The sequence below is a fragment of the Lagopus muta genome, chromosome 1 (assembly GCF_023343835.1).
Source record: "Lagopus muta isolate bLagMut1 chromosome 1, bLagMut1 primary, whole genome shotgun sequence".
NCBI lineage: Eukaryota > Metazoa > Chordata > Aves > Galliformes > Phasianidae > Lagopus > Lagopus muta.
Genome location: NC_064433.1, coordinates 181,484,176 through 181,507,317, shown reverse-complemented (window position 1 = coordinate 181,507,317; position 23,142 = coordinate 181,484,176). Strand labels below are relative to the sequence as shown.

The 23,142-nt window shown below is 40.2% G+C and overlaps 1 protein-coding gene and 1 non-coding gene across 2 annotated transcripts in view; both read left to right on the top strand.

The window, feature by feature from the left end:
• Positions 1-18,667, top strand: part of ARHGAP42 (Rho GTPase activating protein 42) — a 157,258-nt gene extending 138,591 nt beyond the window's left edge. The window contains exons 20-24 of the mRNA XM_048934363.1: positions 3,313-3,693; positions 4,617-4,773; positions 5,932-5,994; positions 13,067-13,146; positions 13,374-18,667. Of these exons, the coding sequence (XP_048790320.1) occupies positions 3,313-3,693; positions 4,617-4,773; positions 5,932-5,994; positions 13,067-13,146; positions 13,374-13,462 (770 nt within the window). The 3' untranslated portion in view covers positions 13,463-18,667. The remainder of the gene's footprint in view (positions 1-3,312; positions 3,694-4,616; positions 4,774-5,931; positions 5,995-13,066; positions 13,147-13,373) is intronic.
• Positions 1,287-1,358, top strand: TRNAP-AGG (transfer RNA proline (anticodon AGG)). Its single transcript has one exon. It is a non-coding gene; the product is annotated as a tRNA-Pro (tRNA).
• Positions 18,668-23,142: the final 4,475 nt, after the last annotated feature.

Below are 23,142 nucleotides of genomic sequence, written 5' to 3'. Positions count from 1 at the left end.
CTTTTTACTTACCTGCATTATACCATTAAGAAGTATAGAAGCTGTAGCAATGTCTAAGTTGCTAACTAAAGCAGGAGAATTCCAAAAGAACTTCTGTGTTCCCCCGTTCCTCAAGGAGATATACACAAAATAGGTACAGTAAAGTAATGTGCAGCAATAATGAATAAGAGCAGTAGCTCTCTGCACTTAGTTGCTAGTGTGAATGGCATGAGATTCTTAGATGAAGAAGTTATGGAGGAACTGTCAGTTATGTTCACTAGAGGAGAAACTGAACAAATTCCAGCTGTTTTTCACTGTGTAACTAACTGCATTTCAGTGGGGCAGTTCTGTCAAAGTATTTTTGTGGGCTTATGCAAGCAAAGGCTTCTTAATTCACTCGTAGTTTCTGCTGACAGCTGGAATGAAGTTAGGTCTGACCAAGGAGCTCTCCACATGGAATTTTCTTGTTGGCTCCAGCTCAGCGTTTGCTGCACAAGTTCCAGTTAAGATCTCACTTGTGCCTGGAAGGCTGAGTCAGGAGCAGAGGTGTTCTCCTTGCCAAGTATCTCTAGCCATGCCAGAGACAGTCAAGAGAGAGCCCTGGTTTCTGGCAGTAGCTCTTTTCAAAGCACTGGATAGTTTCATGTCATCACTTAAATGAAGAACAGACACTTAACTGTATTTCAGAAAGATAAGGAACTCTATATGCCATGAGAAAATGAGATTTAGGCACCAAACTGTAAAAAATGATTAAAAAATGCACTTATCAAATTTAGGTTCCAGCCAGTCTTACCATTTTTGAGAGACTGCTGATCTATAAGGAGTAAAACGGTGCATACTCTAATCTGAAATATCCTGACATCTGTCCAGAATTAGACAGGAACTTTCAGATTACTGCACCAGCAGCACTACTGTTTTCACATCCAGTGAGCAAAGCATTAGTATTTGAAACCTTATTTTTAGTATTCTGTGTGGCTGTCGTCACCTATTTCTAAGAATATTGAAACACGCAGAGGCAAAATCACTTGCATCCATTTGGTATCTTATAAATACTCTGTAGTTAAAAAATATACATTCTCTCCTCGTGAAATTTTTTTAATTACGTCTCCTAGCTCTTGGATGAAAGGTATTACTGGAATCGGACATATGATTCACTACACCTAATGCATTTGTATGAATCCAGTCTGAAAGATATTTCAGCTCTCACTAATTTGTCAGCCAGTCCTTCTCAGTTCTAGTGTCTGTGCCTTCTCTCATATCATCAGCAAAGTTCTTCAGAATATTTCCACTGCTGGCTGTACAAGTTTGGCTCGTTGGTCTAGGGGTATGATTCTCGCTTAGGGTGCGAGAGGTCCCGGGTTCAAATCCCGGACGAGCCCAACTTTTCTCTTCCCCTTAGCACAAAATGGGCAAGGTTGGAACTTTTCTGTGTCTGGCAAAATCAGGGAGCAGATCCTGCCAGCCTTACTAAGGCAGGTGGGAAATAAAGGTGGGGTGGTTGGTGGTAACCATGAGCAACCGACGCCATGTGCGTGGATTTGTACAAAGCGTTTGGCACTGTCCTGCATGGCGTCCTGGTCTCCACATTGGAGAAAAATGGTTTGGTGGATGGACTGGGTAAGGAACTGGCTGGATGGTCACCCAGAGACTGCTGGTCAATGGCTCGGTGTCCAAATGGATGCCAGTGACAAGTGGTGTTCCTCAGAGATTGGTGCTGGGATCGGTGCTATTTAACATCTTTGTTAGCATCCTCAGCAAGTTTGCAGATGGCACCAAGCTGAGTGGTGCAGTTGACATGCTACAGGGAAAGGATGCCATCCAGAGGGTCCTGGTCAGGCTTGAAAGGTGGGCCCATGCAAACCTCATGAAGTACAAGGCCAAATGCAAGGTCCTGCACCCGAGTCCCAAGCACAGATACAGATACATGGAGAATGGCTTGAGAGCAGTCCTGAGAAACGGGTTTGGGGGAGTTGGTTGATAAAAAACTCAACATGAGGTGGCAATGTGTGCTTGAAACCCAGAAGGCCAACCACATCCTGGGTTGCATCAAGAGAAGCGTGAACAGGAGGGCGAGGGCAGTGATTCTGCCCCTCTACTCTGCAGATCTCATGAGATCCCACCAGGAGTATTGTGCCCAGTTCTGGAGCCTCCAACATAAGAACGACATGGAGCTGTTGGAGCAGGTCCAGAGGAGGGCCAGGAAGACGATCAAAGGGCTCCTATGGGGACAGGCTGAGAGAGCTGGGGCTTTTCAGCCTAGAGAAGAGGAGCTCCAGGGGGACCTTATAGCAGTAGCCTTCCAGTACCTGAAGGGAACCTACAGAAAAGCTGGGGAGGGACTTTTTATAAGGGTAGGTATTGACGTGGGAAGGGGAAATGGTTTTAAACTGGAAGAGGGTAGATTTAGGCTAGATATCAGGAATAAATTCCTTATTGTATCAGTAGTGAAACACTGGAACAGGTTGCCCAGTTTGAGGCTGTGGATGCCCCCTCCCTGGAAGCATTCAGGACCAGACTGGATGAGATTATGATCAACCTGGTCTAGTGGGAGGTGTCCCTGTCTATAGCAGAGAGTTTGGGACTTGGTGATCTTAAAGGTCCCTTCAAACCCAAACCATTCTATGATTGTGTGATATTATTGAAAATAATTATATCAGCACAAACGTTTCTGTGTAGATAGGTTAATTTCTCTATTTTCAGTCTGGTTAAAGAAATGCATCAAATGTTCAGTGTTGAAGTTGTAAATAGCAGAATGAATGGTCCTGCAGGATAGATATTTAAAGAAAGACACCATGATTCAGAAAACTGGAGAACTATACATAGACTTTTGCAGACTCTCACAGAGACTGCAAAGATCCTCAGCAGTTTGGTAATCAATGTAAAACTGTCTACAGAGTCATAAATGACTCTGTAGTCAGAACATAAATGGGACATACACCGCAACCCTTGCCTTGTGGTCAAAATTCAGGAAGGTGTCTTTTAAAAAGACATTTCAGAATTACTTGATTTCCTAACAATATTTATATTGCAGGCAGTTTTTTTGAAAATGTAACATTTATGCAAAATACTTTCACCTGCAACACATTATGTTCATCTGCTCCAGAGAAATGTCCACGAAGTGCAGACTTTCCAGGTTTAATATAGGGATGTGTGAAACTTAGAGCAACTAAATTGCTATTTTGTCTTGAGAATGACTGTCACTGAAACTATGGATAATGGCTATCAAATTTGATGACAATATGGTACAGGAGCTAAAGATGACATGAGAGAGATGCGCAGGGTTAGATAACGTAGTTATCTTATTGTTCTTTTCTTCTCCCTTCCCTTGCCTAGGTGACTCATACAGCAGTAGCCCGGATAGCACACCCATGGGCAGCATCGAATCTCTCTCCTCTCACTCCTCTGAGCAGAACAGCACCACCAAATGTGTGCCCTCTCAGCCCAGGGAGAAGTCAGGAGGGATTCCATGGATTGCCTCTCCCCCTTCTTCAAATGGCCAGAAGAGTTCAGGCCTCTGGACCACGAGCCCAGAATCCTCATCAAAGGAGGATGCAACAAAAACAGACATGGAGTCAGACTGCCAAAGTATAGCTTCTGTCACTGGACCAGAGAATGCCTCTCCACCAGTAGATCTGACCAAGAAGAGTTCCTATAGTCTGTCTGGCCTGAAAAGATCTTCAGGTTCTTCCCTCAGATCAATTCCATCAGCTGAAGGTAATTTCCAAGGTTTTTTGTGACATCAATGATTTTACTGTGAGGCATCAAAAAAGAAGAGGTGCGTCTGAAAACTAATGTTACTCTTTAATTTTGTTTATTTTTTAACTTGTAAGGTTATTTCACTTTTCAAATTGCTTCTGACACATTTCTGTTGTCATCTGTACAACTCACAATACCAGTGTTCCTAGGAATTTAGAGTACTCTATCCTGCAAAGCCTCACAGAGGTTACTGACTTGTAAGAATATTTCTGGCTTATAATATGAAAGAGTTGGTATCCGTGGTTTTTACTGTGTCAAAAGAATAAATGCTTGCAAAATTGTTGTCAGTAATCAAAATTAGCACTTAAATTTAGAAAACCCTAGGCTTAGTATATCTAGTAACAACTTTGTTGCTTCTTGTCCATGACATGAAGGATATGTCTGAAACCCTTTTTACAGGTTGTATTTACAACTTGTAATCATTAGCTCTTTTTTTTTTTTCATTTAAAAGTTTAATCAAGCTTCTGTGAATACCAAAATATTAATTCTTACAAATTAATGCCTCCCCATTTCATAGCGAATACTACTTTTAGCAGGAGTTTGGACTATATGACTGCTTGAGATCCCCTCCATCATGATTTTTCAACAGTTATGTGCAATATACTGCTTTATAAATGTTAAAGGTTTTCATCTTCACTTTTTAATGACTGTACTGTCTAGCCATGTAAGTGCAATATGGTTTTTTAGCCTGCACAGTTTTAACATTGTTTCTTCATCCTTGCTGCTGGTCCTTTTCTCCTGGCTTTTTGCCTGTTTCATCTGTCTTAGTAAGTACTTACTCCCTAGTTTGCTTCTTAACAAAAAACTGCTGTGCATGTTACACATATAAAACATCTTCACATTAGCTTTAATAATGCTTATTATTTGGTTGCTTTCTTTAGGTAACAAAAGTTGCAGTGGATCTGTACAGAGCTTGTCTTCAACAGATACAAAAGATACACCAAAGGCTCCACTAAATCCTGATTTGCCTCCCAAAATGTGCAGAAGATTAAGACTAGATACTGCATCAAGTAATGGCTACCAAAGACCAGGATCTGTGTAAGTTAAGACTCTTCGGAGTTCTGAGTTCTTACAATATTGTGTTCTATGAAATGATCACAAAGAGCTTTACAAGTAGTTGAAAAAGCACTCACGAACGCTTGCTTTATCTTAATTTATGACATATTTATCAAAATTAATCAAAATTATAAACAACGGAGACACTGACAGTCTAAAGTCAATTGAAAGACTGCCATTTACTTCATTAGCCTGTAGATAAGGTCCATAATGAAGACTTGGATTTTTGGAAAGTGATCGGAATTATTATCTCTCATTCTTTTGGCAATTGATCAAGGAGCACAATTGTAGCTTACTGTCCATGCTGTTATGTCAAGAAGATCAACAGGTTTTATTTGTGTGAGCCAAAAATTGGAGCAAAGTAAAAAAACACTTCTCTGAAATTTCTTCTGCTGTTGTATGATCAGGGGTTGAGATCCTTGTTTATTTTCTTATGTTTTTTTTTGTTTGTTTGCTTGTTTTGTTGTTTTTTTGTTTTTTTTTTCTTGAGAAGAAGGCAGTCCTCAGCAGTAGAAGTTGAAATTTAGGTTGTTGAGATTTTGCTTTCAAATGTTTCTTAGTGCTTATAACATAACCTTAAGAATGTGTTTCTTAAAAATGTGATTTTGCTGTAATCCTGAATCTAACCCAGACTTCATGTGTTTGTGGGAGTAAGAAATTTCCAGAACAGCAGAGCACCAAGAAGTTCTCCAAATACTGAAGGACTCCATTCAGTCTCTCCAATTTTTAAACTGGAATACATTACTGTAATCATTTCACAGTCTTACTGTTCATCTTAACTTAAACAGAAAATCACCTGCACAGCCCAGCATGCTGGCAGTAAGAGCACTTCCAGCCTATCTCTATTTAGCATTCAAGAATAAATGTTTATATAGAGAGTGATGAGGTTTTCCTTCTTGCTGACTCAGCAAGGCTCTGGTGCATGTGGAATTCAGTGGACTAAGATAGGTTATGTCCATAAAAATTCTGCTAATTATGTACTTAAAAGGAGCTTTTGAATTTCCTTTGTTTTCAAAGTGAATACTTGCAGCAGTCTTAAAAAATAAGATGTTTCCATGTCTTTAGATGGTTGAAAGCAAAATTAGTTTGTGACTTTAATTAATAAGCAAAGTGTAAAGGAAGGTACTTTCTTATTTTCAGAGTGGCTGCAAGAGCCCAGTTGTTTGAAAGTGCTGGTTCACTTAAACAAGTTTCTTCAGGACGGTAAGTGCTTCTTACTGTTAAACAAATTGTAAAATCCGCTGTATTTTCCTGGCTCCAGAGACTGAAATGGAAGTGTTGGAGCTTTGTTGTGTGTCTTCTGGGCAGCATCTTGTGGCACACAAAACTTCTGTTATTTTTTATACTCATTCTTTTTATGGAAGAAAACTAAAGCTAATATAAAGTAACAGCCTTCCTAACTATTCTGTCCCCTGCTGAAGTTGCAGTGAGAGATGCTCAGGTTAGTGATCTGCTTAAAGATACAGCTATAAAAGAAAATTAAGAAGATGAGGGCACTTCACTTACTCTGTTCAGCTTTCTGTTATATACATCCTTCCAGCAGAGTAGCAAACATGATAGTTTATGATAATTTGCTCATGTGGTCAAGTATTGAATAACATCTGCTTTACAAAGCTCAGGATTAGTTTAATCAGGATCTCTCCCATCCCTTAGTACCTGTTCAGAGAAACAGTTGCCCCTTGTTCTTGATAGTCTGCATCAGGAATTATTTAAGTTTTCCTTGTAAATGTATGCAGTTATTCAGTGGACTTGATCCATTTCCACACCAAATGAAGCTAGAATGTTCTGATACATGTTCACCTAGGAAGCAGTAGTACTTTCTATATTGCTAATGGTCTTAATTATTAGATTCAATTCAAATTTGTGTGTGGGAAAGGTTCTGTCTTTTCACTGTCTCTGCATCTCAAATCTTTTGAAACAGAATGTATGTTTTGGTCCATCATTTTACTCTGGTACAGTCATCTTACTGGAACTGCTTAGCAACAGAAAAAATAAAACATAATATCGATCCATTAATCTAAAGTTGATAATAAAGTAGCGTAGCTGTAAACAAAGATGCCAACATGTGCTGAGATATGCAGTAGGGAATACAACCATCTTCTCTGACAAATGTGGCAGTGGAGAGAAAGAGAAGGCTGACCTGGAAAGACTCACTGGTTTTGTTCAAGGGAAACAGTTTACAGGAATCAAGGCTGTTCTTTCTGTGTGGCAGATGAAATGTGAGAAAACTTTTAGTGTGGCGAGGAGAGAAACAGGATGAGAAGGGGAGGGCATTAATTTAGGGAATAAAAGTATAAAAGAAGAAACTGGAATGTTCATTGGCCAGTGACCTGAGCCAAGAGCAATGACTGGTTCACCAGTGCTGCATCATTTTACCGCCACTTTTGTTCCTTCTCTTATTTTGTTTTGCTCCCTTCTTGTAAACTCTCTGCTAACGTTCCCTTAGAACCTGTGTCATCTCTACCTATATATAAAAAGCATGTAAGAAGCCAAAATCTGACAAAGGAAAAATGTAGCAGTTGATAATGGATATGAGAAGCAAATAAGATAGCAGAAAATACTGAAAGGCTTAATAGCTCCTCCACTTCAGCCTTCCTGAGAAAGCAGAAGAGCAACAATAACAAGGAGAATGGAAAAAGAGAGGTCAGCAGGCAAAATGAGGAAGAAATAAAAGGTAGCTCAGCTGTTCTTCTAATGCTCAAGTCTGACTGAGATTTTGCAATTCAGAGCCAGCTCTTATTTGCCTTTCATGCATGCTATGATCATGAAGACTGAATTAAATCCTTAGAGTAGTCTATTTTGATCTGAAATCATGGTAATTACATTTGATCCACACAGTAGATGGGCCTTTTAGATTCCTATTTCTCCTATGCAATAAGCATATGCAAGGTAGAATGTAAGGCAGTCTCATTTGATATCAGAAATATTTAAGTGAGGACTGTGATGATCTCTGTGAAGGGTCAGTTTACAGTGCTGTAAATAACTGATTTTGAAATGTATAGCTACTGCTTACCTGTGCACAGCATTGTTTAAGTAGTTTAATCCTGTCTTGATGCGTTTGTTGCCTGAAATGGTATTTCATAATTACCTGTACAGATCAAAAGTACATCTACAGCTTTGCAGTCTCATTTTGGCTCATGTATTCCAGCATATTTCTGTTCATTCTCTATAACTACCTGAAGGGAGGTTGTAGTGCGCTGGGGGTCAGCCTCTTCTCTCGAGTAACAGTGATAGGATGAGAGGGAATGGCTTCAAGTTGCACCAGGGGAGATTCAGGCTGGACATTAGGAAATACTACTTGTCTGAATGGGTGGTCAGGCAGTGGAATGGGCTGCCCAGGGAGGTGGTGGAGTCACCAACCCTTGGAGATGTTCAAGAAACGTTTGGATTTTGTGTTGAGGGACATGGTGTAGTGAGAACTATTGGTGATAGATGGATGGTTGGACTGGGTGATCTTGTAGGTCTTTCCAAATGTTGGTGATTCTCTGATTCTATCATTCTGTGATTTGGATAATCTCACAATTGATGCTTCACAACCACAGTGACCTAGATTTCCATAATTCAGTCTTCCTGGTAGTGTTTGCACCAACTCTGTCTGACTTTGTATGATGTCCTCTATGTACCAGGAAAGTTGCATCCCCATACACATTTTTTTTAATGCTGGATCATTATTTGAGGCAGCTTTTATCTGTCTTTCTGTACACCAGTACCTGCCTTCATAGTGGCACTAATTTGAAAAGATTTATGATAGTTAGAAAGTGGCAGAATGAGAGGCCACTGCACCCTTCACGATTGGGCAGATAAGACCAAAATTTTATCCTCTTCCTGTGCTCTCTTTTTTTTTCCATCGCACAGTTGCTTTCACTTCTCATTTTTCCTATTCCTTCCCTTCTGACTTCAAGTCTATCAATCACCCATCTCCCAGACAGTAGCATTAAGGTATTTCTGGCTTCTCTCTGTCTCTTTGTAGATTGAAAACTCACTAGGGCAGGAGCATAATTTTAAAGTGTATTTGTAACTTTAAAATAGGTTACCAAAAGTATCTCAGGTGTTGCTGACCATGTGTAAGGTGTAGCCAGGCAAAATAATTTTGGCCTTTGGCCAGTAGTATAAATTTATCATGGGCTTATATGGGGGCTCGTTATGGTTGGAATAGGTGACCTTAGTGGCCTTTTCCAAACTTTATGATTCTGTGACAACAAACATAATAAAAGGCAGCAAAAGGGAAAAGTCTATCCAGTGAAATCATGAAAAGGAGGAAGTTCTAGGAAATGTGGGTACCAGAAATGTTTTTTTTTTCTCTTAACTTAAAAACATGAATCACACTCTTCTGAGGTGTTCAGCATCATCTTAAAAGAGCCATAATAAATGATCATGATGTCATCACATGCTTTTTAACAAGCAGCCTTATTTGCAGGGAGGAGAGTATTAACACCATAAAAGAGAATGTGATCTTCAGCATTTAGTTTATCTACTAAATGCTGCCAAAGAATCTGTAATCGTATTTCCTTGCTATGCTTCCAGATAGATGGCACTGAAGTGAATAATAAGTAACACAAACAACCTAAATAATCAAGTTAGATATGGAAGGAATAAGCCAGTGCTTGAAAATTGCTCCAGAATTATGAGTAAATATCCCTAGATTCTGTGTCAGGAGCAAGGTAGTGGGAAGACAATGTGGAGAAGATAATTCATGAGCTTCTGGGAAGGTGATTTTTTTATACTTTGTGCATCTATATTTGTATGATGTCAAATGCTCAGTAGCTTTCTCTTTCCAGAGCTGAGCAAATCAGAGTCTATGTTTTCTTGTCTCATATTTACTTTAAAACAAACATATTTGGATCACAAAAAATTAGAAGCTGAAAGCAGAATAGTTTAGTAAACTTAGAAGCATAAAGGAGAAAATTTCATTTTACATTTTCTAAGGACATGAAAAAACAACACGCTTTGTTTTGAGAATAACTTAAATAATTCTGCCTCATTCAGTGGCATTATCATTGTGATTCTGCTTTACAGTTGCCTTAGATGTCTTTTATCAGTGTTTCTCAGATGTTCCATTCTTAACATGGGAAACTGGCTTGATAGCCACAAAGTGGTGAAATTAATGAAGTTCTAAATCATGCCTTTATTACAGTAAATTCATTACCAGTTATCTGATAATCATTGCCACTGTATTCGTTGTCAACAATTACTGTGCTGTTTTACGTGTATAAATGTTGTGTGCTTTATTTTTTTAATTGTGAAAATATTTCAGTGGTATTAAATAGAAAAGGACCAAGTAGTTGTTGACAGTGGGGCCAAGTGAAATTACTGTCTTTTGTGCACACTGCTTAGAGCTGGCTGGTCCTCTTCCTCTCCCCCACCAAAGTAGACCAACCATATCCAAACCCATATCTCATATACATATATGACATGTGTGGATGTGCATAATTGCTATTATTTTGCATGTGGTTTTTTTTCAGTACACAAAATGGAAAATATTTCTAGGTCAGTGTTGCATTCCACCAGAGCAGTGATTTTGTGGCATGAAACAGAGGTGGTACCTGTATATCCTGGAGTATTCTAGGATATGGGGGATGTTTTGGTTTAAAAGTCTTCTGAGACAGTACTGAAGGATAGAAAGCATCAACTGGAGGAAGCCAAGTAGGATAGCATCTTTTTTGAACTGTGGTTCTAAGGATGTGTCCTGGAAAAATGCTAAGCAGAGCAGTCCAAACCATCCAAAAAGCAAGCTAGCAGTGAAGCAGAGTACACAGTGAGGAGCCCAAGGCTCATGTCATTTCAGTTAGCAATAGGGATGTACCTGGAATGACATGAAAGAGTCAGAAATGGGAGATAATCAGATCATCCTGAAAATAAGTACTCCTCTCTCATGAGAGCGCTTCACAAACTCTTTGTGCATTCCTCCCAATGCTCTGTCACCCTCAAAGTAAAGAAGTTTTTCTTCATGTTCAGATTTAAATTACTGTGTTCCAGTTTCTGTCCATTGCCCCTTGTACTGTTGCTGGGCATGAGCATAAGGAGCCTGGACCCATGCTCTTGACACACACCATTTAGATATTTCTTCTGAGAGCTGATAAATACCCTTTCAATCTTCTCTAGGCAAAACAGTCCCAGAACTCTTGGCATTCCCTAATAGGGAAGTGCTCCAAGCCCTAATAATCTTTGTAGCCCTCTTTCTTCAGTAGTTCCCTGTCTTTCTTAAACTGAGCATCACAGAACTGGACTTCAGATGTGGCCTCACCAGGGCAGAGTAGAGGGGGAGGATCACCTCCCTCGACCTGCTGGCCACGCTCTTTTTAAGGCATCCCAGGATGCCATTTGCCTTCTTGGCCACAAGGGCACACTGCTGGCTCATGGCCAACCTTTTGTCCATCTGGATATCCAGCTCCTCTGCAGAGCTCCTTTCCAGTAGATATCTACTAATCTGTATTGATGGTTGTTATTATTCCCCACATGTAGGACTCTACACCAGCTCTTGTTGAACCTCATCAAGTTCTTCTCTGCCCAACTCTCCCGCCTGTCCAAGTCTCACTGAAAGGCAGCACAGCTTTCTGGTGTGTCACCACTCCTCCCAGCTTTGTATCATCAGGAAACTTGCAGAGGGTGCAGTCTGTCCCACCATCCAAGTTACTGATGAAGATGTTAAACAAAACCAGACTTATGTGGCACTATCATTACATGATTTATGACGTTATCTCACTGTTTTGGGAGGAAAGACAAAATAGATTACATGTCACTTACATATGCACATTGTTGAAAGATATTTCAAAAATTTGAAACTTCACCAAAGGCCATGTTCTGGGTCAGTGAGATAAAGTCTGGCTGGAAGGAAAGTTCAGTCAGCATCTCCCTGTTGCATCATACAAAGGTGAAATGATATGTGGTTTTCCAATAGTGGAACTCAGAAAAGCTGATAGATCATATTAAAATTGCTTCCAGAGTATAAAATGAAGTCAGGTGTTAGAGTTCTAAATAAAGCATAGGAATCTAGTGAGAACTTGTAAATGAGGTAACTTTGTGTTCAGTCTCTTATTTTGTGTTTTGTAGAATCAGAGTGCTAAAAGTCTTATCAAACCGATCTGTCCACTTGCTCTGGAACCAGATCTTGATATACCTGATTATTTCTTTCTACAGATGTCTGTGTAGTGATGCTTTGTATTATTACTGTTTTTTATTGAATCATTATTAACAGGAATTCTTCAGAGATTCTCTCCAATCATGGCATTTCCAGTACTTCTCTATTCTGACCAAGAATATGTTTTTGCAGCTATAAATTAAAAGACATAAGCTGTCTATTGTTCTACTTTAAGAAAATGCATTATTGAATGTTTCATTACAGGCAGTGGAAACTGGAGAGCCATTTGTTGCACTTTCAAGTAGATATCCACCAGAACAGAACCCAGACCTTGAGAGCCAGCTGAGCTGGACATGTAGCTTGTTTATAGACAAGCTGAATGAGGTGGCTTAGCCTGAACCTCATTCCAGACACCTCAATCTGCTATGCTGCAATTGAATCATCCTGGAGGACACATTTCTCCTTTTTTTGTGTCATATTTACCTTACATTTATTATTTTCTTCTGTAGACTAATCAACTCTATTTTCTCTCAAATCATGGTTGTGAGCCCTTGATGACTTGCTGATCTCTTTGGAATTCTCTCCAAGCAGTTCATAACTTGTTTAAAGCAACTTTTTCAATCCATGTACATTTGAAGGATAATTTCAAATACTCTTCAACTATTTTAACAGTTACAATGTTCCAGTTGAAGTTTCTAAGTAGAATGTAGGTCTCTTTTCTACAGTAACATAGTTGGTAACCCCTGGTAAACTAGGATCCTGTAATTCTGCTCCTCTGAACTACTGTGTAATGAGTTGTTATCATCTTCAAGACAAGGGGAGATGGTTTTAAGTTGACCTCAGGACAATGGGCAATGGTTTTAAGTTGAGAGAGGGAAGATTTAGGTTGGATGTCCGGGGAAGTTCTTTACTATGAGTGGTGAGGCACTGGAACAGGCTGCCCAGAGAGGTTGTGGGTGCCCCATCCCTGGAGGTGTTCAAGGCCAGGTTGGATGGGGCCCTGGGCAGCCTGGTCTAGTATTAAATGGGGAGGTTGGTGGCTCTTCATGTGACAGGGGGTTGGAGATTCATGATCCTTGAGATCCCTTCCAACCCAGGACATTCTGTGATTCTGTACTTCTGCGAAAGATTATCCTACATTTCCCAGGTTTTAACTTCATTTTTTCATATGATTTTTTTCTTATTTTTTTATTTCAGACAAGCAAAAGCCATGTATTCCTGCAAGGCTGAGCACAGTCATGAGCTGTCTTTCCCACAGGGAGCAATATTTTCCAATGGTAAGATGTTTTACATTCCTTGTTTACGTTTAATCCAACAAATGAAAATAAAACAAAACCTGAACTGTGTCTGCAACATAAGAGTGTAATTCAACTCTCAGTTTTTGCCTGTTTTTTATATTGCTATTGAATAAACGCCATTTGAATAAATATATGAACCACATATGAGATCTGTTAACTATAAATATTTACTGTAAATATGTTTTGCTTGATTGTTTTTTTTGCAGTGTATCCATCAGTGGAACCAGGCTGGTTAAAAGCAACTTATGAAGGCAAAACAGGACTCGTTCCCGAAAATTATGTCGTCTTCCTCTAGTAATCTTTAGTGGACAGCAATATCTTCATGGTATCCATGGTAACAAATAATAAGCGCTCTGATTTTTTATCTGACACAGATATGGGATCAGCTCGTTAGCTGAGAGTGGTAGATTTCCTTCAGATACTGCAGCTGCAGGTTACATGGCTCCCTATCAGCGGAACAGAATGTAATGAAACAGTTAACAGTTACTGTACTGAGGACGGTACTCTGTTTAAATAACTTCCATTGTTTGCAAAAGGTTGTTCTGTTCTTCTTTTATGGGTAAGGAACACTAGAGCAATAAAACCAGAAGAGTTGCCATTTAGCTGCAGACCTTCAGGTCCTAGGATGTTGCTCACAGAAGTGTGAAGTTTAGAGGGAATGCACTCTATGACATTTCTTGGAATCAATATTTTTAATATGAAAATGTTCATAATATAAGTGATGCATTGTGATCTGAATGCTTCCTTACGAAATTTGATTCTGAGGTTAGTCCTAATCATTTCAAATAAGAAACGATTCTTCCATAAATCAGAAGTTTGAATTTCTGTTAGTCATTGAGATCACAGTATGTTATAGAATAAATGTAACTGGTAGTGAAATCAGATTACTGCCTGAGCAGTAAATGCTTGTTCAAAATGTGATGTTTAATGAATGTTTCATTCAATTACTTGTTAGATTTATTTCCTCCTTTCAGTGTGAATATAAATAACAATAACTTGTATTTCCGTGTTACCAGCCAGGTGGGAGATAATCTCAGTATATCTCAGAGCAGCAGTTGTAGGAAACAAGGAGATACTGAATCTGGAATGATTGGTAGATACCAAATGAGCGATGGAAAAGTGCGATAGGTTTCTAAACGAGACATAAAATGTAACTGAGTCCTTTTCAAGTTTTTCCATTGTGAATAAGACAATACCCTGTGAAGTAGGAAATTTTATAAGCTCTGGGTGCCAAAAGCTCCATATAGCAATAAAAGTATACAGTGTATTTGGCAAATGTTTCCCCCATTCCACAGAATAAAAATAACTAGCTAATACTGTTTTTGTAAATGCCTATCGTTTGTACTGGAGGGACTGGAAAAAAAAAAATAAGGAAGACAGCCCCAAACCAGAAAATATAAGCAGCTTTCTAAACCGGAGCATCTTTCTTGCACACCTCGATAGGAAAACATGCAGTGCTTAGTTGTCTTGTTGCTGAGCTCTACTGAGAAAAAAGAGACTTAGGCACTGCATGAACAATTTTTCAGTGTTGGTACAGAAAGAATTCACTGTTTCATAGTTACCCAGCCTTCGTTCTTTGTGCAGTAAGAGTAAGCAACATATAAACCTTCTATTAATTTCTAAGGTGTACACTGCTTCCAGAAAGTTTAAGAACTGTTAGAACTAAAAGCAGCAGTAATCTACTAATAGCTTCTTTTTCTTCCATAGACTTTTTTCTAGTTTAAATTAGAAAATAGATTTTTCTGCCAACATAAAGAAGCGCACATACATAGAGCATGACTTTTGCAGAGCAATTCCTTGTTGGAATTCAGGCTGATGGCAGAAGCCTGCAGGACCCTTCTGCTGTTGAAAGTATTAGTGGTGTAACAGAAAGGGGAGAGCTTAGAGGAGCATCCTTCTGCTGTTTCTGATGGGGAGCCTGTGACATTAATCCAGGCTAGGGTGAGTAAAGCTGACTGCAGGCAGTTTGAGGACAAGCTGCTTGAATTAGTGACACACTGACCTGGGTCCTTTCTTCACTCTAAGGAGATTCAAAGGCGAGGGTCAGATTGGGTATCAGGAAGAGGTTCTGCACCAGAGGGTGGTGGGCATGGAACAGGCTGCCCAGGGCTGTGGGCACTGCCCCCAGCTGCTGGAGTTCAAAGAGCATTTAGACAGCGTTCTCAGACATACAGTCTGATTTTTGGGTGGTCCTGTGCAGAGCCACGAGTTGGACTCAGTGATCCTTGGGGTCCCTTACATCTCAGGAGACTCTATGATTTTATGATTAGGTCCCAAAGCTGTGCTCAGTACATGCTGATGAAATGTTCATCACAGGCAGTGGAAGCAAAGATGTGGGCTCATTGCATTTACCCAGAGCAGATGTGAAAGAAAGTGTAGAATGATTCTGTGACTATGATTCCGACTTTTCTCATCAGACTGAGCCTTTGTTGATTTTAAAGCAAGCCAGCATTTCTTTTTCTAATGTACTCCTGCAGCTTTCTCTGCCCTGAGAAGATCAAAATGGGTTTGGTTGTGTCTTTGCTTTATTTCACAATCTGAAAATTGCAAGGTGTCAGAAAGCTCACCACTGGGGATGTGCCCAGGAGCAGTGCTGCTGTGGGAAAAGGAGCAGGGAGGGAAACAGCTGCAAGCAGAGACACGAGGCCTTGCATGTGTATCACCTGTGTGGAGAAATGTGGGTCTGTCAGTTGGAGCAGGCGGACTGGCCTCTGTTGAACATCATGGAGGAATTTAATTGTGAAATTCTTGAGAAACAGTGGAATAGGAAATTCTTGCTCTTATTTGTTTTGCCGCAGTCTGTGTATTTGTTTGGATGTTCTCAGTAGTAGGTTCTGTAGCCAGCTGATCTGAGTGCAAGCTAGAGGACTCAAAGATGCTAAGTTCATATAAAGCTAAAATAAAAATGCAAAGTTCAGTTATGGAGCCTGTAAGCATTGAGGGAAAGGTTGTGGAAGTACTGGGAGGAATCACTGTAGAGGAGGGATGGTCCGTTCCCATACACTCATCCCATGTTAGACACAAAATTCAACTGCAAAGATAGTTTCATCAGAAGGTGGATTTCATTAATTCAGTTGCGCACCGAACAAATCTGTCTTCTCCTCTTTAAGGCTGGGCACTTTTTCAGGCCCTTCTGATGATCACATAAATAATTTGAAAATAGCTTAGATTTAAAGTGGCAATTCCATCTGAAAGTGTTACATCGTTTTTTAATTACAGTTAACAGTGCTGGATATGAGGGTTCTGTTTCTTTCTTCACGGTACGTAACAAGCATTTTCTGTATTACCATGCTGTGAGTTGTGGATGCCTCAGCTCTTCTCTGACTTTCCAAGAGGGAGTTTTTCTCCACAAGATCTGGAAAGTTAAATAACGGTGTTCACAAACTGGAATGAAAGAGAGCAGCACTGTGGTCATCTCATGATCCCTGGCCATATATCCCTTCTCATAACTGTAGAGCAGCAGAAATCCATGTAACATTTAAATGAAGATACAATACTCAGATAGTGCCTTACCAGAAAATTAGGTAAGCTGAACTAAATTAGTTCATTGTATTGATTTACTGTTGTGTTTTGTGTTTTTTTTAATTAAAGTCAGATTCACTCCACGAGCAATGTCTACTTTTTAAATTTTCTTTCCATTCTACTTTATAAGAGGATGTGGAGTTTTCTCTGAATATCACTGTAGGACTGCAGGTAGATAATACATGATGGCTGTTTGTTGTGAAAATGTCTGTACCCAGATCTTATGTCATTAGCCCTGTTTATTCTATGTTAAACTTTTGGTACATGTTGCAGTACAGCATGAACCAAAATAGTGTGAAGGACTGATGTATTGTATGATAAATAAGTAAAGTATATTAATATTTTATATTCACACTTCTTATTAATGATGATAAAGATGAAAAAATATTTTTGATGTAATTTCTGTGAGTTCAGTGTTATAATGTTTTTGCCATACTTTGGCATTTAGAGTTCTATGTAACAAAACTCTTAAATTAAACCGTAGCTGTCTTAAGTCCCCACCTGATCTATAAAGTTCGTTTGTTTTATTATCTCTGGAAAAAATGACACACAGGTTTGCTGACCAGTGCTACTCTGTGATAGGAATAGTAACTTATTTTCCTCTTATATATATTTTTGTGTATAAACTGTTATTCACCTGCAATTGGGTTTGTTTTAATGTACCTTTAGAAAAGATTCATTAGGAAGAGAAGCTGCAAAATTCAGCAGTTCAGAACAGTAGTTAAAACAAGAAGAAAAGCATTATGTGGCAGCAATTGGATTTTTGCGACCTTCTTTCACTTGTCTGTTTTCTACTTAATAAGACAGGAACCAAATAAATGTTGAAGCCCAAAAGTCCATTGTTCTTCATGCTTCTTTTCCTAAGGTAACAGTTGGTACGGTTTGGGATTGAGCAGGGAAAAAGGCAGTAAGGGAGCTTGGCCTCAGCTGGAGGGCTATCTCAGCTGATGGAAGCTCTCAGAGTTCTAGTGAGCTCAAAGGTAGACCTTGGGCAATTTATAGTGAGGTTTTGCTGGCCAGAAGCCCTCATGAAATAAATTAGAATATTCTGCTAATGGGAAAACATGCTATGGCTTGGCATTATCCTTTTGTTTTCAGCAGTGCCCTGTGTGAATCATTCAGTTACCAGATGAAAAGCAATAAGCAGCATTCAGTCCTGCACTTCGTGGTCATGCAGCCACTGGTGCTGCAGCCCTTCCAGTTTCTGTTCATGCAAAAGTCAGACTGTTGATCAGGCTGTGTCGGCACAGGTCCGGAGGTCTCTTTTTGCACAGGATTTTGCACGGGCCTTGGGAGTTTGCTTTGTTTTGTTTTAATAAGATGCTTGGTATCCAAACAGCTACTAATACAATGTTGTAATTCAGTCACTGAAGATAATAGCATTGTTTTCTTTGTCCTATATGTGGCAGTATTTAATAAGCCGCTGGATAGCCTTAGTTATTTTAAGTATAGAGAATGGTGCTTTAACCCCTGGATGTCTCAGCTGAAAGCTGTTCTGCAACTGAGCTTTTCTGCAAGCGTTGTATCAAGAGTTGTCATTAAAGTTCTGTCACCAAAGGCTGCAAAATGATCTCAGCGCTACAAGAGTTTATGTTATAGCAAAAGGCAGAGCAGCTGGAGAGGGCAAACAGATAGTTTCAATTTTCCAAGCATATTTATGACAATTTTGGAGGTATTAGAGTTTATAGGGGTTACTTTAGATACTATATGGTATTTTAATAGGAAAGTATATACAATCAATTACTATATATATATATATTTAATAAAGTCCTACTAAATTATCTTATTGAACTCTTTGTTTATTTTGTGGTGTGGTTTCAATAATTATCTGCACTCTGTATATATCTACGTGTAAATAACTGGCATGACATGCATAAGCTGACTTGCAGACATAATTCTATATTGTAGTTTATATTGTACTTTACACTGTATTTCAAAAATCTGATAAATGTTTTTAAAAATAAAAGACCTTCCTACAGAGACTGGCCTCTATTATTTTTAATCTTGGACTCTGACTGAACCTATTTTTCCCCTCAAAATAATACCACTCTTGTTATTCAGGGAGTTGTAGTCAATGGTTTAACATATAAGTGGCCTTCAGTAACAAGTGCTGTCCTTTAGAGTTCTGCATTGAGAACAGTACTATTTATCAGTGACATAGATATGGGATCAAGTGCACCGTTAGCAAGTTTGCTGATGAACCCAAGCTGAGTGCTGCAGTTATAGGACAGAAGGAAGGGATGTCATTCAAAGAGACCTACAAAAGCTGAAGAAGTGGGCCCAGGTGAACCTGATGTTATTTAGGCCAAGTACAAGATGTTGCACTTGGGTCAGGGCAATCCCAGACGTTTGTACAGACTGGGAGACGCATGGATTGAGAGCAGTCCTAAAAAGAAGGAGCTGGGCATACTGATGAACGAACATGAACTAGTAATGTGCCCTTGCAGCCAGAAAGCCAGTCATATCCTGGGCTGCATCAAAAGAAGCATGGCCAGCATGTCAAGAGATGTGGTTCTCACCCTCCATCCTTGAGAGACACCATCTCAAGTATGAGATCCAAACCACTCTATGATTCTATGGCTTGATCTTGCAGTACTGCAACTGCAGTAGTGGGACTCGTCAAGCAGTTGGCTTGTGGAATAGTTAAGGTGTGAACAGAGATGCTCCAGCACAGCAGTTCCAAGTCCCTGTGTGGTTGGGCTGATGGGAAGTGGATGCATACAGCAGTGCATGTGGACATGGATATGTACAGAGCAGAGCACAGTGTTTGGGTCTGAGCTGGAAATGTTTTTGTGTGAGTTGGGCGTGATTCGCACCCTCAAAATCCATCTTCCTTTCCAGCATGAACATTATGCTTATTAAACATGATAAGTGTGTATTTGCACTTTCTATAATTTCATTTCACATTCATAAAGCTATGCAATTTTGATTAAACACTGATATGGAAAGAAAAGTATTGAAAGATATTCTTGACATTTTTGCAATGGTTGGCCGGTTTTCCATTGTATTTATTGCAACAAGCTCAAAAGCTGAGCTAACCTAGAGCAAGTGCCTTTGCCAAAGATCGTGGTGTGCTTTTTTAATGTAAACATGCAAGGATTCATGGGAACGTTCAGTGACCTCCACAGCCAGCATAGAAAGGAGCCTTAATTCACTTGAAAGTGCTTTGGTAATTGGAATACATCTTTCTGCCAGTATAATTGAGGAGCTGATTAGTTAGACTTACCTTTCATGGGTATATTTCATTTAAAATTACTGTTAATGGCTCTCAGGTGCCCTTATAAGGGATTGGAATCTACTCTGAATGAAAAGCATTAGCAATTTATTTTTATTGATGAGCATTGTTTTTGTCTTCTTACCAAAAAAAAAAAAAAAAAGAAAAATCCAAGGTAAATATGCAGCTTATCTTGATGGTGGAGATTTTTCAAACATGACTGGAAATCGCAGGGTGTGCATTCTGGCAGTGAAAGGGTGTAGCCTGCGGGCAGGTGGGGACGCAGGGAAGGGAACTGAGGTCTGGGTTCTACACAGGGCTGCAGGGAGCAGAGGAGAAGGAGGATGATGAAGATGATGAGGATGATAGTAATGACGATGGAGATGATGATGAGGATGACAAAGGCAATGAGGATGCCTCTTCCACCATGACTGAGCAGGAGCTGCAAGACTTCAGCCCACACTTACACCACTGCTAGAGAAAAATGAGCATGGTCTGTAAGCGGATGAGATAGCTGTGCAGCCCCATGAGAAACCTTCCAGGAGACAATTCACAAACCCAGGCGGAAGAAAGATAAAGAAACCTGAGCTTGATAGATCTCTCCAAATAAATTAATTCATGTGCAGGGTGCAGCTGGTTCCCAGCATGAAACAAGTGCCGTTTGCAAGGACCTCACAAAAAGATAATGAAGATTAGGATTTCAGCAAGCTTGAACAGTAAAGCTGAGCACAAAGCAATGGAAACAGAGGCATTGACAACTGTGGGAGCTGAATTACTACAGAACAGGCAGAATTCCTATTGACAAGGAAATTCCACCAAAAAAAAATAAGTGGCACACATCAGAGCAGGCTCTGGCAGCACTTTCTAAGGCCATCTGAGAGGCACCAGGCAAACAGCAGAAGACACCACAGAGATTTAGGTGAAATTAAATTGTATTGGGCACTGCAAACAAATGCAAATGCAAATACACGAAACAGCTTAAACAGTCATTCTGTGTTTGTTCTTTTTGCATGAGGGATGCTGATATTTAGTTATAAGAAATACTGGTTCTACTCTGTAAATATGAAAAATTGTGCTGTCTTGAATGGGAAAAAAAAAAATGAAAAACAAATGAGCACAATTAATTTTACTCTTGGCGCAACACAGAAACCATCAAGATGTACCAAGAGGTTAAGGTACTGCTACTGCTGAAACCTTTCCTATACTGTTTTGCTCATCAGTGTTTGAAGACACTTGAAATATTTCCTGGATAAATGAACTCAGAAACCTAACATCTGTGTATCTGCCAGCGCATCAGTATGAGAACCTCAGGTGAATGTTGCTATGTGTTTTAGGTAATGCAATTCACTCTGCTGGACACTTTGTATCCAAACAGAAAAAGAAGAAAGGGTGTTTCTTTATCACGGTGTCATCTGTGTACATCCCTGGTACTGAAACCCATCTCAGTGCAGCAGGGAAGAACGCTGCTTTTGCCTCTCCACCATTTGCAAGGCACTGCCCCTGTCAGCCTTCTCCCTGTGGGACACACAGAAAGGTGCAGCCAGGAGCCTGCGATGCCAGAGGAAAAGCAACCCTCGGAGCCTCCTCAGCGGGTTGGTGCTTTCTCCATGCCCACAGCCTCTTCACCACTGACATGGAAATCATAGTTCGTGCCTCTTACTGCGTGGTAGGGTTCCTGACACCTTGCAGGGCCATCCTCATTGCCAGTGGCTGGTGATCAGTGTGAGAACCTAACAGTGCATTTAAGTGCATGCTCACCAGTCTAGCACAGAGGTGAGTATATCCCCACAGCGCCTGTATCATTGCAGACTGAAATGCAGTGAGCAAATACATCAGGAGGCTGTTATCAGACAAAGGCTGAAGCAAAGGCTTCTGCTTCAAGGGCCTTTAACATCTCACGTCAAATAATGGGTTAAATTCTCTAACTCTCATAGATTCATCAATACCATGTCTTGTTAAAAACTCCTCCATTTTTGAAGGAAACAGTGAACATTCAGACTGAAATTGGACACGTAGACAAAGAAACAATTGCATTCAACCTAGAGGAGCATCACTGCATAAGAGGACGTATACAAAGATGGCAGTGCAGGTGTCCCTGACTGAATGTGTATTTTGTAGGAAGTGGGACACATTCAGAAACAAAACCAAAACATCGCTTTCAAGATGTACTGTACTATGTGGAAATAATGTGGCAAAGTATCACTGTTATTGCCGTGGTCAATGCTTCTCAGGGAATCATAGAACCACGGAAAGGCTGAGGTTAGAAAGGACCTTAAAGATCATGCAGTCCCAACCCCTGCCATGGGCTGGTTGCCCCCACCAGCTCAGCTGCCCAGGGCCCATCCAGCCTGGCCTTGAGTGCCTCCAGGGATGGGGCACCACAGCTCTCTGGACAGCTGTGCCAGGGCCTCACTGCCCTCTGAGTAAGGAATTTCTTCCTAACATCTAACCTAAATCCCCCCTCTTTTAGTTTATAGCCTTTCCCCCTTGTCCTATTACTATCAGACTGTGTAAAAAGTCACTCCCCCTTTTGCTTGTAAGCTCCCCATAGGTACTGGAAGGCTGCAATGAGGTCTACCCAGAGCCTTCTCATCTGCATACTAGTATATATCTTGGGTTGGAATGAACTCTAAAAATCATCCAGTTCCAATCCTCATTTTCATGTGTCCTGAGCAAGGAGTGACACCTCATTCTCAGGTCTGGCCCTGAATCATCAGGGTTACCCCAAAGCTAGGCAGCAGGTGCAGGCTGGGACCTGGCCCTTTGGTGGTCAGTCCATGTGGAGCTGGGGCTCCTGATCCTTATCTTCTACGTCAGTAAGCAAAGAAAGCTCCAGCTGAAGTCGGCCCCCCCAGGTGCTCCATGGCTGCAGAGGCTCCAACACACCTCTGTTCACTGCAGTCAGTTGCCATTTTGTGGCTCTGCTTTCAGCCCAGCAGTTACCAAGAACTTAAGCACTCCTCATGCTGTGAGCACAGTAAATCTCCAGTTTATTGGCCCTGACACAACACAGCTTGACAGCACCTTTACAGAAATACTTCAAAGCTGTGTCAGATGCACAAATATAGAGATGCAAGTTCCTCTTCGCTGGAAAATACAGATATCTTATACAAATCTCCTTTTAGAAAAATAAAACAAATGCAAGAAACCATGAATTATATCTTCCACTCTCCTGAACGTTATATACAGAGAAATGCTAACATCAGTCTAAATGTGCCTTGAACTTAAGAATTATTTAG